The sequence below is a fragment of the Rhinichthys klamathensis genome, unplaced genomic scaffold (genome assembly GCF_029890125.1).
Source record: "Rhinichthys klamathensis goyatoka isolate OS25496 unplaced genomic scaffold, OSU_Roscu_1.1 h1tg000419l_1, whole genome shotgun sequence".
Taxonomy (NCBI): Eukaryota; Metazoa; Chordata; class Actinopteri; order Cypriniformes; family Leuciscidae; genus Rhinichthys; species Rhinichthys klamathensis.
The window spans coordinates 896,504-912,390 of record NW_026606917.1 but is presented as its reverse complement, the minus strand read 5'-3'; the positions used below and the strand labels follow the sequence as shown (position 1 = coordinate 912,390).

The 15,887-nt window shown below is 38.3% G+C and overlaps 2 protein-coding genes across 3 annotated transcripts in view; one reads left to right on the top strand and one right to left on the bottom strand.

Moving 5' to 3' along the window:
* The window catches only part of nkain4 (sodium/potassium transporting ATPase interacting 4), a 66,699-nt gene extending 60,440 nt beyond the window's left edge, over positions 1 to 6,259 (bottom strand). For both annotated transcript variants that reach the window (XM_056235334.1, XM_056235335.1), the window contains exon 1: positions 5,954 to 6,259. In XM_056235334.1, coding sequence (XP_056091309.1) covers positions 5,954 to 6,007 — 54 coding nt within the window. In that variant the 5' untranslated portion in view covers positions 6,008 to 6,259. The remainder of the gene's footprint in view (positions 1 to 5,953) is intronic.
* A 6,674-nt stretch (positions 6,260 to 12,933) lies between these two features.
* Positions 12,934 to 15,887, top strand: part of LOC130070793 (uncharacterized) — a 52,707-nt gene continuing 49,753 nt past the window's right edge. Inside the window, exon 1 of the mRNA XM_056235316.1 lies at positions 12,934 to 13,238. The gene's annotated coding sequence lies outside the window, so the exon portion shown is untranslated. The remainder of the gene's footprint in view (positions 13,239 to 15,887) is intronic.

The following is a 15,887-nucleotide window of genomic DNA, read 5'->3' as shown; positions in this document are numbered from 1 at the left end:
TTATTCCTCTCGCGCTGGCACAGAACGGATGTTATCTGGCCGTCAGCTGTATAGTCTTTGCGGTGTGTTGAGGTGCAACTTTTCAGCCTAGACACAGATGACATGAGGCAACGCCCCAGTTGGCTTTCATCGCTGCCAGTTCTTTATGAGATGGTGAATCAAACAACATACAGCTTACAGCTAACTGGGAGCTCCTACCACCTCGAATCTTTTGCAAGAATTGCAGGACCATTCATTATTGAACATCTCCAAATATGAATTTACTTAATAGTGATTTATATCCCTAGCCACAAGACTTATTTGTGCTGATCTGTGCAAAGTTATATTACATTTTTCAACTCCTATTTTATGACCTTGAAAACCCGGCAAACTTTTGCATGATGGTTGGTTGCAAGTATATCAGAAAGGGACTCATAAAGAAAAAAGCCAACTAAAAAGAATTACGATGAAAATCCGTACAGTAACCAGATGTTGTCTACCAAGAACAGAAGAGCCATTACTAATGATGAATTAGAAGATATAAGTGTTTGGCAACAAATAAGTACATATATTTGGTTTAAAAAAACTCACTGCAATGCCTTGCCACAGACTTCAATTGTACGTTCATTAATTTAATTTTCGGAGAAATGAAGATTATAATGCTATCAATGCAGTACATTCCTTGAATCTGAATGCAAGGATCTATTCAACATCCAGGCCTCGATTTGACGTGTGTGATCACGGGTCATACTCCTCCTGACCTCATTACTGTATCTCTCCACAAGCCTCTCTGCTCTGCCATAAAGAGGTCAAAGCCACTGCCATACATTACCCACAGTCCATCAGTCACTTTCTCTATTCACCATTAAGTGTGTCTTTTCCTCTCTAGTCACCAGTGTGTACAACACGGCAAGTACAACTCTCTCTCTTTGACTGATTACCCCTCCTTTTCTGGCTCGCTTCAAAGCGTCTCTCGATTTCTGCCCTAGTTTGTTTTCATCTCTTAAGGAAATACTGTAGAGGAAATGTATTGCACAAGGCAGTGTTTTGTGTATGTGATTGCACTTTTAGACATAATCTCCACCTCTGACATACTTAAAGGATTAGTTCACAAAAAAATGAAATTTACTCACACTCATGTCCAAATCCAAATGACTTCCATAGAAATAAAGCACAGAGACCAAAAAGCGCCATAAAAGTAGTACTCCATACGACAAATAAAAGCCCTGCTTCAAAATTTCTTCCTTTGTGTTCCACAGAAGAAAAGTCATACTGGTTTGGAACAAGAGTTTCATTCATTGGTGAAATTCTCCTTTAGGTCAAAGATAAAAATTCAAGCTGCTTGTTAACAAAAGAAAGAATTTTTAATCAAGAAAGCCTCATTATTAAGCTTTGCCTGGATACAGACTACATTCCTCCCTGGTTAACCACAAGTCCTCGCGCAGCCCAACCATGCGAGTGACGTGGTAATGAGAGATGGTTCATGGAGAACAACATCTCAGATGAACTCGATAACTGTCCAATTCACTCCAAACATAGTGATTTCCAAGTCAGGTCCATGTGGAGAATGCCTGTAAGAAAAAAGCAACCACCAGGGAGTCTTTAAACCAGCCGCTGACAGTTTCATGTGCTTTTAAACAAACTCCCCATCTATTACTGCAAGAACAGAGATATGGAGGAGGAACCAAACCAGATGTTCCTCAAGAGCAACAAAGAGTAAAAATGTCTGAGGAAGAGGATGTGGAATTGAGCAATGAAGAGCCATTCAAGGTCCATTGCTAAACTTGTACATGCCAATCAAATGGCATTGCTATGTGGTTGCTAATGTTTTCAGGGTAGTTTGCTTATTGGACTCACTCCCATGTCTATATGATATTCTGGTTAGGGATGCACTGATATTGAAAGACGTAAACAGAACAGAAACAGAGGTCGCGAAGCGAAAGATCTTTTCTTCCCTACTGTGATGTGCATCCGAGTCGCAACGGATTACCAAAAAAGTTGTTGATTGGCTGATGTGAACATTGCACTCAAAAATGAATACCAGATTCCAGTCAATTGTGGAGGGACGGGGTTAAAGCAAACAAAACCATTGGAGAGGTCCGGCATCCGTCACCAGAGAGAAGGCTGTCGTTTCACCAGAAGATCGAACATTACGAGGTCAAAAAATAAATAAATTAAACACAGGCTATACACATGGATGAATCAGTCACAATAAGATCAATATCATGCATTTGCAAAATACTTTAAAGTTGTGATAACTTTAATATTAAAATTCTATACTATTTTGTCTAATTCAATTAAAAAATAAAACACTAAAAAATAAAAATCAATTGTTTTAAATGCTACAAATGAATTCAGGCATCACAACATTATAAATGTATGTACAGCATGAATATTTATTTTAAGATTTTATAAAAAATTACATTTAACAGTGCTATTCAGTTATTAGTGATTTTAAAGGCCAACTTTAAGTTTGATTCTTGATTCTTAAAAGTTTGATTGGAAAAATCAAACTTAAAGTTAGCCTTTAAAATGTATACATTTATAATGTTATGATGCCTGAATTCATTTGTAGTATTTAAAACTATTGATTTTTAGTTTTTAGTGTTTTTTTTGTTTTTTGTTTTAATTTTTTAATTTGTTTTAATTTATTTTTTATTGAATTAGACAAAATAGTATAGAATTTTAATATTAAAGTTATGGTCTAAATCTAAAAGTTAGCACAAACTAATAGAACCAATTCGTCCGACAACCGATACAGTATGGATTGTGTATGACTAATTCTGGTATCCAGATATGGATCATATCTTTACTTCAGTGTACATTTTTCATCTCTATTATAGTCTGCCAGGAAAAATTCATCCGATCACTTGAAAGTAATTCCACAAATTGTGAGAAACAAGTTATGAGCCAAAGTTTATTACTCAGCGTTAGGAATTTGTTCATATCTCTTGTTTCACTTTAAAGTAAAAGTATAAATCCTTAAGTATAAGCGCAACAGTGATAGACTGAAAAAAAAGTTGCTGCCTTAAATTACAATTACCTTAAATCATTTCAACTTAAATTACATTAAACTGACTTTAAAAAGTGGAATTTTGTGTTACTTATAAAAAGTAAAAAATTGCTTAACTTATTTTAATGGGTTAAAGAAATGTAAAAACATATGCTGTCATAACTTATTGATCATATAAAAAGAAAAGCGTCAATCCAGTCATCCAGTAAATGACTAATATTCGCAGTTAGTCAAACAGAGTTTGGTGATATCGTTCCACTGAGAACAGTACGAGTGGGAACAGTAGTAAGTAACCGACTCGTTCTGTAAACTCTGTGACATCAAGATAATAAGATCTCATAGGAAGACAGAAAGCAGAACTACATCAAGGCTCAGGAATGTTTTCCCCCCGAGGTGCCTAAAATGAAAAGAAGACGGATCCTGTCAAGCTCAGAAGCTCTGACAGTGGCCTAGTGTGTGTGACGTGTGGACCGAGGTGCATTACACATCTGTCTTCAGGAGGGCAGGTGTCAACGGCTTTTTAATGCTCCTGTCAGAGAGGATTGTGGGAAGAATGGACGGCACCTCGACTGAGCATTACGCGAGCAGTGCCGTGTAGAAAACAAGAAGTGTCTACTTCACAGCGTCAACAGCGATTACATTTGAATAACGTGCAATCAGTCACCTGCAGCTGTTTACCGGTGTAGGCGTACAACGCCCATTTGCATTGTCGTGGGATCGGTTCAGTTGTCGAGACTGGGATTGCGGATGGGGGAGGTCGAGTGAAACAATGCAAAACGCAGCTGCAAGACTTTCCGTATGGAAATTAGGACACCAGCCACTCATAGCAGAATGATGATGGCTGACTTTGAAGTCAATATAACATTTCACTCACTGACATACAACTTCTATGAACACTTAAGCTAGGATAGAGTATCCGATGAACCGGAGCGGGCTGCAATAAAGATTAAGCGACAATTACAGTATAATAGCTTCTTGAGGAGAGACGAACATCTCTCTCTTTGACAGGAACATGGGTTGATCTAACTAATGACTAACCACTGAAAGCTCCTGCCAACTCTATCTAGAGTGTAAACAGATCAATTTAGCGCCGAGGTGCTTACCGTAGAGTCCTTGCAATGAACTTTCACATACTAAATATTGTTCAAAAGCATGTAAACATAATACCCTCTGTGTCGACACAGTCGGATATTTATAGACACTTCATCCTGGAGGTCCTCTTTCCATTTTTCAGTTGTTATGAGTCCAACTAGCCTGCAAAAGCTCTGTAAGTTTGTAGGTATTTTTTTCCCTAATTCTCTTAAACTGTAGTGACAGAGCTTTTCTTCAACTTTACATTTGAGTAAAACAGATTATCGACAGAATAGGGCAGGACTTGGGTTTTATGCATCAGTTGTTGATTGGATGGAGGCAGATCTGAATGCAAGCTTAGCATTTGTGGAGGGGCGGGGTCTAAGCAGACTAAATGATTGGAGAAGCCCCGCATACATCACCAGAAAGACGTCCGTCCTTTCATTGGAAGTTGTGATATTGATTAAAAATTCTGAGGTAGGGCGGAAGTGCGATTGATTTTTCGATTTTGGCTTCCAAAGATTATGAAAACTAGACAATAGACGTAAAACGGGTATTGTGCCACTCCCGCATTCCATCCAGCACACCTTCCTTTCCCTCATAGCATTGCGCTTTCGTTAGTAAGCCAAACTTAACATCCAAAGTAGCCGAATCAGTGAGTGTTGTAAAATGCAGTCTACTGTTGCTAAACTGCAGGACGTGCCTGGTATTAAACAGTGTCATTGAAAGCGCGCGAAAGAGATAGAGATACTGTTCCCTAGGCGGCTCTCTGTGTGTGTGCACTCCGAGACGGAGCCGAACCATAGACTGTAAAAACCAAAAAGCTGAACGCGCTTAAGCAAAGTATATTACTGTGGGCTTCAGATACTCGCCTAAATGGTCAAATAGTGCAACACAAGCATGTTGAAATGCCGTTTTGGTAAGTTTTCTCATAAACACAGTCGGTTATGTCTTAAGTGAGAAAGAAAACGCGTGTGTAACAGTATATATTGGATCCGTGTGTAGCTCTAAAAGTGACAGCAGCCTAATAATCCTGCAACAGTCATTACCGTTAATCAAACAATAAAAGACAAAGATAAAATCACTCACTGCTCTTGAATGAATAAACTGTAGTTTTAATAATGATTAGTCTATATTTAATGTATACATGTATAGAAAAACAAAATGGCTTCTGCATTTAATTCATGTCATATGAAAAACATGGTTATACGGTAACGGTATACGGTAATATGGTAACACTGATTGTAATAGTGGTGACAATTCAACAGATGTAGTTGAAAATCAGGTTGATTACTACTAGTTTGAATACTAGATTTTTCTGTTATATATTCATACTTATATATATATAATGTTTATTATACTGTACTTTCGATATTACATGTTTCGCATCTGACAGCGTTGATGCATTGAATGATCAGCATTGAAACACACATTTTGGCAGAAAAAGAAACCCTCTTTTAACAGATTTATCCAAAACAATTCATTGGTTCATGAACTTTTGCAGTGCTGTATCCTGTGTCATCATCCCAGTAGGCCTACTCATAAATTTGTGACACACAGTATGAGAAAAGTTCAATTGCGATGACTGAAGCTGCATTAGTGCAAGAGCAGAAGCACTCAATTGGTCATTAAAAGTGTCTTTTACCACTCTGGGCTATTTTATGAAGGGTCCAACTACTTAAACATGTTCAAGCTTAACTCAGATCAAGACAGGAGTTCAAGGCAAGCACACACAATGTTTAAATAATGTACTCTATGTGTATCCAGTGCAACACCAGCATAACAACAACAAAGCAAAAGGCAGGCGTGTGTTATTAACTAAACAGCTCACATTGGCTATGGTGAACATCGGTGTGAAATGCACAATTTCTTTTCAGAAAACAAACTTACCAACTGAAACGTGCAGAGAAATATCAGGGTGCACCGTCCGCTGCAGCAGCCCATTGTGTAGTTAAAGCGAGATAATGGGATCCTGAATATATGAGTCTATGAGCAGAAAGTCCTAAACAAACACAGAGAAGCGCGTCTGTCTCTGTCCGACACAAAGCGGCTCCGTTCCCATTGTTTCCTGCGGCGCTCAGTGAAACGCGCGTGGAGGTGTGAAAGCGCTTCGCGTCGCGGGAGGAGTGTGTGTGACTCGGGTGTGAGTGAGTGAAGTGCGAAGAAAGAGGCAGAAGAAGAACAAGGGGTAGACGGGGTAAGAGGGGCGGGGGAGCAGGCAGAGGGGGTATGTAAATCACAATGGCTTGCTCTCTCTCTCTCTCTCTCTCTCTCTCTCTCTCTCTCTCTCTCTCTCTCTCTCTCTCTCTCTCTCTCTCTCTCTCTCTCTCTCTCTCTCTCTCTCTCTCTCTCTCTCTCTCTCTCTCTCTCTCTCTCTCTCTCTCTCTCTCTCTCTCTCTCACACACACACAGGCTGTGTGTGAATAAACCACAGCCTGTGAGTGCTGTAGTTTTGAAACCTAAAAATGTATAGGAACCATAGAAAACCTTAAACGAAACAAGAGCTGGTTGCCCAGCTGATATCCCTGCCTGATCAGCTCAAAAGTGCCCAAAACCCCTCTGAAACCAACATACCAGGCTGAGAGACAGCCTAAGACCAGCAAACAAGCTTAACCCTCAATAACCATATCTGGAGACCACGTCCTTGCTAAAAAAGAGTTTTTTTTGTTTGTTTTTTTGAAAATGTAAAAATGCAGAAAGTTGTCTGTGATATGGGTAGGGTTAGTGTAAGGGTATAGTCAGAATATACCGTTTGTACAGTATAAAAACCATTATGTCTATGTGCCATAAAACATGAAAACAACCGCGCGCACGCGTATGTTCACGTAGCGGTAGCAAGTGCCACAATAAAAGTCACAACGTGTCATAGACATAATACCATTCCCATGAAGATAAAAAAAAAAAAAAAAAAAAAAAAAAAACTTTTTCAGACTAAAGTGAGGAAGAGCACCAGAGATTAACCAGCTGTCCCCATTGATACCAGCAAAGACCAGCAAACCAGTTTAAACACGTGTATGTTTTTCAGCATTGATAGCATAGCAATAATTGTTATTTGCGATTCAGAAAATATACAAATCTAACAAACAAGCAATCCAGCATTAGCATATTAATTTGGTTTATACAACATATTTTTTATATTCGTATTCTGAGATAAAGATGTATTTTATGTGATCATCTTTTATCATTATGTATTTGTTTATTTCATTATCTGACAGTGATGACGAACACTAGGCCTATATGTTTTTCGTGAAAATGTGCCATAATTATTTTTCTTTCTTTCTTTCTTTCTTTCTTTCTTTCTTTCTTTCTTTCTTTCTTTCTTTCTTTCTTTCTTTCTTTCTTTCTTTCTTTAACGTGTGGAGTTTAAAAAAAAAAAAGCATTGGCTGAGATACACATGTCAGATCTGTACTGTCACAAACTTTAGACAGTATCTGCAGTTGTATCTGTTTAAAGTCTGATTTTTAGATGGAAGGAACTAACCCAGACAGCAACATAGTGTCGGCCCAGACCTGGCCCAAATCCGGTACGAGTTAACCCCACAAGTACCAGATGTGGCCCGGATCTGGGCAGACACTATGTTGCTGTCTGGGAATGTTCGCCTCTTTGAAGTCTATTACCAAATCCAAGGCGCCATCTGCCGGTGGCCTATCAAAACTGCATCCTATAATATATATTTTTTTAAATGTAAGTTGATGGTGTTATGTATCCCTTAATTGTTCACATTAAAATATGCAACACAATTATCATCATTCAACACTGTAACAATTTGTCAGTATACTGTTTTTAACTTTCCCCCTTACATTTAATAGGCTACTGTATAAAAATGTGCCAGACCGCAAATAAGTGAGGAAATGCAGTCAGTGCTGAGCGCAAAGCAGGATTTATTCTTTGCTGCTTTGACTGCTGTTGTAGATATGCACTTACAATTTTGCTGTATTGATAAGTCTGCCTAATACATTCCCCTTTCATTTCAGTTTCCCCTGCTCTACATATTCAGATCCATATTGACATATTAAACAAGTACTTTGCCAAACCACTGTAAATATCACACACGCAATGAAGGTATCCTATTAATGATGAAGTTAGTGTTATTAATATCACTTGTTCTGTGCTAACCCTTGTTTCAGCTGTGGCTCGGTCTGTGCTGATCCATTATAGAGAAGCCTTTAAAAGCGGCTCCTGTGTGAGCGTGAAGCAGAGTGATGAATCTTTTACAGGTTCAGCCTGTATTGCCGTGGAACACTTCACTTCTCATTACATCACTGTAGCCTCTGCTTCCCCTCTTAAAAGCTTTCCTCCTCCCTGACACACACACGCACACACACGCACGCACGCGCACACACGCTCAAACACAAACTGCTATTAATAGTGTTGTGATATTTTTGGATGAGAGAACTGCAGAGACTGTTCTTTGAAGAATATTTAATTATTTAAATCACAAAGATTATTTTATAATATTAGCAATTTTATGAGACATTTGTGCACTTTATATCATTTTTACTTTTTTCCATTTTTTATTTGTTCACTTGTTTTGTTTTAAGAACATTGTTATTTTGTAAATATTTAATTATAAGAAAATTATTTAATATTAACAATGACTAGCAAAATTTGATGAGACATTTGTGCACTTTATTTATTTGTTTGTTTATTATTTTTATTTAATTCCATTTTATTTGTTTTGCGTTGTATTGTTTAAAGAACATTATTGTTTTTGTAAATATTTACATTTAATGTACAAATATTATTTCATGATCTTAACAATGACGTGCAAAAGGATGAGAACATTTTTAAATAGTTTTTGCTTTAGTTTGTTTTTTGTTTTGTTTGAAGAACAATGTTATTTTGTAAATATTTCATTCTAATGTACAAAGATTCTTTAATAATAGGCCTATTATTAATGATTTTCACAATTTGATGAGGGATTTGTGCACTTTATTTATTTTTGTTTGAAGTTTTTTTATAAATATTTAATTTGAACGTATAAAGATGATTTAATATTAACAATGACTTGAAATTTTTTACATTTGTGTATTTGGGATCCTTAGTTGTTTTTGTTTGTTATAATTTTGATTTATTTCAATTTTGTTTGTTCCTTTCCATTTTTTTGTTTTGTTTTCGTTTCGTCTATAGATTTGTATTTGTTCAATTCCATTTTTGTTTTGTTTTGTTTTGTTTTGTTTTGTCCAGATTTTTATTTGTTCAATTCCATTTTTGTTTTGTTTTGTTTTGTTTTGTCCAGATTTTTATTTGTTCAATTCCATTTTTGTTTGGTTTCGTCCAGATGTTCTGATATTGTTAGCTTTACTTTTAAACACCTCAACATTGTCTCTGCACAGCCTCTTGCTCGCTTGCTTTGCTGGTCAATGTGGGCAAAACCTGACCCACAAACACCAGCAACTGAAAGAAGGTCAAACTGGGTATACCTCAGAGTCTGATCTGATCTGAATCTGAATCGTCACCTCTCTCCAGTTAAAGTGCGTTGATGTGTGCTCCTCTAAAAGGAGGGTCGGGGCTTTGTATTGTGCACTTTTCAAACAGCAAGACCTAATGCAGACTGACAGGCCAGTTAGCAGACGAGACCTGCGCTATGAGCCAGACATGAATAAAGCCCACAATGAGACTCCAACAAAGACAGAGGAGTATTACCGCCCACACACACACACACACACACACACACACACACAAGCACAAGAGCACTCAGAGAAAGTGAGCTCTCATTGATTATTTTGGCGAAGAAGACCCACAGTCATAAAACAGCTGTGATACAGTAAGTGTTGCCTATACACAGTATATGGGCTATCTTTAAACACAGCCATGTCTATTTTAGTGGATGTTGCCCACATATGAAAAAGAATAAAATATGATGTGCGTTATTTAAAAAAAAAAAAAACAGGAGCAATTTGCTTCAGAAAACAAGCCCATTGCTCATCTTATCCAGTACTTACTTTACGGAGTGTTCTGTAATTAGTTTGAAACATTAATGTAAAGTGTGACAGCTATTATTTGATTAAAACTATTGAGTTCTACAGTGCACATTACAAAAAAGTAGTAGACAGTCTAATGGAGGCAGGACAATACAAAAGGCCTACTTTAATTGTATTAATCCCAGAGGGGCAATTTAGCGCAGGCAAACGGAACACTGAAGCAGACACTGAGACACAGACGTGAAGACCTAAAAAGCATTTGGTAAATTAAAAGAGTACATCTTATATAACATGCAGTGTAATGTACACTGAGGTATTAATATGTAATATTCAATGCAATCTTGCACCCACGCTTCAGAATCTCGCCGGAAGTAGGTCGTCAAGTTACTTTTTGCCTAGTTTTATGAGTATGAATTCGGACATACTTCTTTTGTCACATATCGTTTTTAGGGAAGTATGCAATTTTGGATGCAGCCTAAACAATTTATGAGTGAGTCATTGAATGATTTGTTCAACCACTTTGTTCAAAACACAGAATTACTAAGGAACAAAATGCTACTGGTGTTGCAAATGTTCAGATGTCTCTTTGTTTGGGACTGTTTTCTGTGATAAAAACAGACGAAGCAGCTAGTAATATTTTATCTAAAATGTAAGCTATTCAGCATTAACTTATTTTTTTATCAAACTGTTGTATAAAAGTAATATCAAACAATTGTGCTGCCTTCGACTCCAGTAACTTCTTAGAAACAGCCCAAACCATCGCTGCTCATTCTAACGTGACGTTTTAAGTATTCAATCTACTATTTAAGTAAAGGAGACCAGCTGGCTTGGCTTTTTACATGTTTGACGCACACTCACCTAAAGGATTAATAGGAACACCTGTTCAATTTCTCATGAATGCAATTATCTAATCAACCAATCACATGGCAGTTGCTTCAATGCATTTAGGGGTGTGGTCCTGGTCAAGACAATCTCCTGAACTCCAAACTGAATGTCAGAATGGGAAAGAAAGGTGATTTAAGCAATTTTGAGCGTGGCATGGTTGTTGGTGCCAGACGGGCCGGTCTGAGTATTTCACAATCTGCTCAGTTACTGGGATTTTCACGCACAACCATTTCTAGGGTTTACAAAGAATGGTGTGAAAAGGGAAAAACATCCAGTATGCGGCAGTCCTGTGGGCGAAAATGCCTTGTTGATGCTAGAGGTCAGAGGAGAATGGGCCGACTGATTCAAGCTGGTAGAAGAGCAACTTTGACTGAAATAACCACTCGTTACAACCGAGGTATGCAGCAAAGCATTTGTGAAGCCACAACACGCACAACCTTGAGGCGGATGGGCTACAACAGCAGAAGACCCCACCAGGTACCACTCATCTCCACTACAAATAGGAAAAAGAGGCTACAATTTGCAAGAGCTCACCAAAATTGGACAGTTGAAGACTGGGAAAATGTTGCCTGGTCTGATGAGTCTCGATCTCTGTTGAGACATTCAGATGGTAGAGTCAGAATTTGGCGTAAACAGAATGAGAACATGGATCCATCATGCCTTGTTACCACTGTGCAGGCTGGTGGTGGTGGTGTAATGGTGTGGGGGATGTTTTCTTGGCACACTTTAGGGCCCTTAGTGCCAATTGGGCACCGTTTAAATGCCACGGCCTACCTGAGCATTGTTTCTGACCATGTCCATCCCTTTATGGCCACCATGTACCCATCCTCTGATGGTTACTTCCAGCAGGATAATGCACCATGTCACAAAGCTCGAATCATTTCAAATTGGTTTCTTGAACATGACAATGAGTTCACTGTACTAAAATGGCCCCCATAGTCACCAGATCTCAACCCAATAGAGCATCTTTGGGATGTGGTGGAACGGGAGCTTCGTGCCCTGGATGTGCATCCCACAAATCTCCATCAACTGCAAGATGCTATCCTATCAATATGGGCCAACATTTCTAAAGAATGCTTTTAGCACCTTGTTGAATCAATGCCACGTAGAATTAAGGCAGTTCTGAAGGCGAAAGGGGGTCAAACACAGTATTAGTATGGTGTTCCTAATAATCCTTTAGGTGAGTGTATACGTATAGGCTGTAAGTTGTCACAATGGGAACCATTTATGAAGCACCAAAAAAGGCATGATGCAACAAAAATGTGTAACGTACAAGTGTAAGAGTAACGTACAAAAAGTCAAACAATTGGTTTAAACAACAGGATATAGGCCTATTGTAAATAATGAATTTTATATTAGGCATATTACAAAATGAAATAGGCTATGTGTGTGAGCAATCTGACATTTATTAAACAAAGTTCAGCCTTTAGGTTATAATACCTTCATTAGTTGGATTTTGCCAAAATGTTTATACAACAGCTATTATAAAATATCATAGCCTACTGTAATTTTAGTTTGGAGATTAAAGTTATTGTTCGGCCATGGAATAAAAAATATAGCCTATATAATTGCGACTTTTTATCTCAGAATTCTGACTTTTTTTCCTTCAGAATTGTAAGATATAAAATTGGAATTGCTAAAAAAGAGTCAGAATTGTGAGATAAAGTCGCAAACGCGAGGAACAAAAAAGTCAGCATTGTGAGATATAAAGTGACAATTGCCTTTTTTATTTTCTATTCCATGGCAAAAACAAGCCTCCATAGAAACCAACATACAAAACCACTGCAAGAGAAATGCCATTTCTGTACTTTCAACGCCAAACCTTAAAGCTGCAAAGCCACTCCGCTCTCCCCTATATGTAAATCAATATATATATAAATCTTAAATATAAATGGTAGGCTACTTCAAATGATAAGGAAACCTGTTCAAATGTAGGAGGAGTGTTTCTCTCTCTCGCTAAATCTCTCAGAAGTGTTCCGGTTAATTCTCCATTGGGCGGCCCAACACGATGAATAGCGTGATTTCTCCATTGGGTGGCGCTGATCGGGCTCGCGCAGATGGAGGGATGAGTCTCATCATCACATGGTCCATCCATATGCCCGGAGAAAGTGAGCGATCATCGCAGTCTCTGCGCTCTCGAAACTCAATCAGAGAGTAGGCGGCAGTGTACAGCAGATGAACTGAGAGCAGAAGAGCAGCCATGATAGCGAGCCTGAGCCTGCAGCTGTGTGCGCTGGAGGAGAGCTGAGGAGTAAAAGTCTCTTCTCTTCTCCTCTTCTCTCTCTCTTCTCTTCTCTTCTCGCTGAGGATGGCAGGGATGCTGCGCGCCGCATCACTCTCTCCGGCTCTGTGAAACAAACGCACGGTAAGCGCGCTTCATCTTTCCCTCGCTGCCCCTGTCATATTACACGTCGAACTTTGAAGGGGGTTTTGTCCGGCGTTTGGACGCGTTTTAAGTGTTTGGCTTGGTGGGTTGTTGAGCAGAAGTTTACGAGACTCTTATTATGTTTGTCACTTTATATAACTAACGTTCTGTATAGCCTAGTTTGGGTTCAGTCACTAGACATTTGACAGACTGTATGAGCCTCGGTCAGTCTAAAACGCGATTAAGGCTGAGCTGAGTCTGCTTCTGGAGACTCGAGATCATTGAATGGAATTTCTGAGCTCATATCGATGTTCTTATTGATTCTGTATTTTCTTTAGAGAGGGGTGGGGAAGGGGAAGATACTGAGAGTAAATTAATACGGTAAAGATGGTTTAAAGTGTCCTCTTGAATGAGTGTTCGGGTGAAATTCTGCTCTTCTTTTGCTAATATAAACTACCAAAAAGTACCTTGGTAAAACCTATTTTGTGTAGATATGATGCCATGGTTCTATCAAGTTTTTTTGGTGGGACTACCATATGGACTACCATCATTATTGGATATGCCCTTTGATTTTTTGGGTGTACCATTTGTTTTCTGCGAATGTGTAGGCTACCATGGTTCTTCCATGTTTTTTTGGACATTTTTTGGGTATTTGCACGGTTTTATGTATATTTACCATGGTAATTTCATGTACTTTCATGTTCATGTAGGCCTTCACCCTTTAAAAAAAGTACTATGACGGCCTGGTACAGCGATGGTAATACTATAGTGCTTTGAAATATTTATATTAACTAATAATATTTGATATGGTACTCCAAGTAATTAGAATACAAAACATGTCCAAAATACCATAGTACCATCTACATATTCAAAACCCCTATTGGTACTATTCAGTTTTTTTAGGTATAATGTATTTTTGGACAAATATGATACTGAATATGGTCATCTTCTTGTAGAATGGGATACAGTATCTATATTAGTATCTGATGGCATGTCAAATGTTATGGTTTGATGTAGTTGAATTATTACAGTGTGTTTAGTTAATTGCTTTGCACCTGTGATGAAGTTGCTCTTTTCCTAGTGTCTTCATTCTGAGAGCGGAATTAATGGTGTGTGATCCCTAAGTGTTCAGTTATTCCAGACCCAGTGGGACAGACTTTATTTAAGCAAGAAAGTGACTTAACACCAAGAGCTTTTGCCCCCCCACCCCACCCCACCCCACCCCCCTCCCAGCGCACGCTGACCGAGAAACTGCAAGAGTCTGTCCAATACAGTGAATATGGATGAATGAAATCCTCTTACACTGCAGCTCAAACTCACTGTGTGTGAGTGTATGAGAGAGATATGCTCTCTACTGAGGGTTTACTGACTGATGAACTGTCTTTTGCACCTTATAGTGAAAATGAAAGCAGCAACATTTCGAGTCATCAGCAGAAAAAAATATTTGTGTCTGATAAAGTAATAAAGACACATTTGTTGTCTATTGTTGTTATTGGTTGAAAAAAAAAGTTTGTCTAAAGCGCTAGGAGAGAAATCAACCGTTCACATCCACAGTTTGGGCAGTTCATGAAGTCTTTTAATTGAAAATCATGTACCCACTGTTATCATGTACCCACCCTCATGTCACTCAAAACAAAGATTTATTATCAAAATGTCAAACCTGATGGCTTTCAAGTTCACCTGCGCTTTTGCATTATTAAAGAAATAATAATTTCTCATTGTAATACTAAGTAATATAATTAAATATTCATATATTTAACATGATTCAATATTATTATATTTATTACTATTATTATTGATATTTCACAAGATTAATTTTTTAAATTGCAGTTGAACAGATTATTGATTAATATTAATTAATATGACTGATTATTATTATTATATCAGGTCAGGATTTTAACCCAGGCTACCTTGCTCTCCGATCAAAAATTAGAGTAAAAAGCTGTACGTTATAAACACTTCTTCCCCTTTTGTTTATGTTTTTGCCGTGCATAGGGCACCATGTGAACCAGCACTGCCACTCGCACATCCTCCAAAAAAAATTAAAAATAATATAAATGTGAAAAAGGTGCGTAAAAGCCCCTATACAAATCCAGACCCCTCTTTCGCACATATGCCCACATGTAAAATAAACCGCAAACACTATCAAGACATTCAAAATGGCCCTTTAAGGCCCACCAGCAGTTTTCTTCTGTTCTGTTGCTTGACTCTTTATATATTAAACATGCCACATCCTTACAGACAGGCTACAGTGCATGGCTGCATTTTTAACCACATGACCAACCTCGTCTGTGTTGTGTGACGTGACAGACCGCTGTCATGCTGTCTTGCAGGATGCAAAACCTGCTCTCTCTGGGTTAAACTAAAGGTGCACGAATGGGTCAGTTTGTACTCGCGTTCTGTGTAGGCGCTGTGGGTTTAATATGCACGCCGTGCACTCTTGCCACTGCTGATGTCAAAGTAGATTCAGGATCAAGTAACACTCGTAAGCTTCTGTATCTTAAGAGAGATATGAGCTGAAGTAAGTGAGAGAGAGAGAGAGAGACAGGGAGGGTAAAATGAACAGTCCCTATGGATTGGAGTGGAATATGTGTGACGGTGGGTGGAGGGAGGGTTTAGGGCACCAGACGCACTGAAAATCCCTTAATA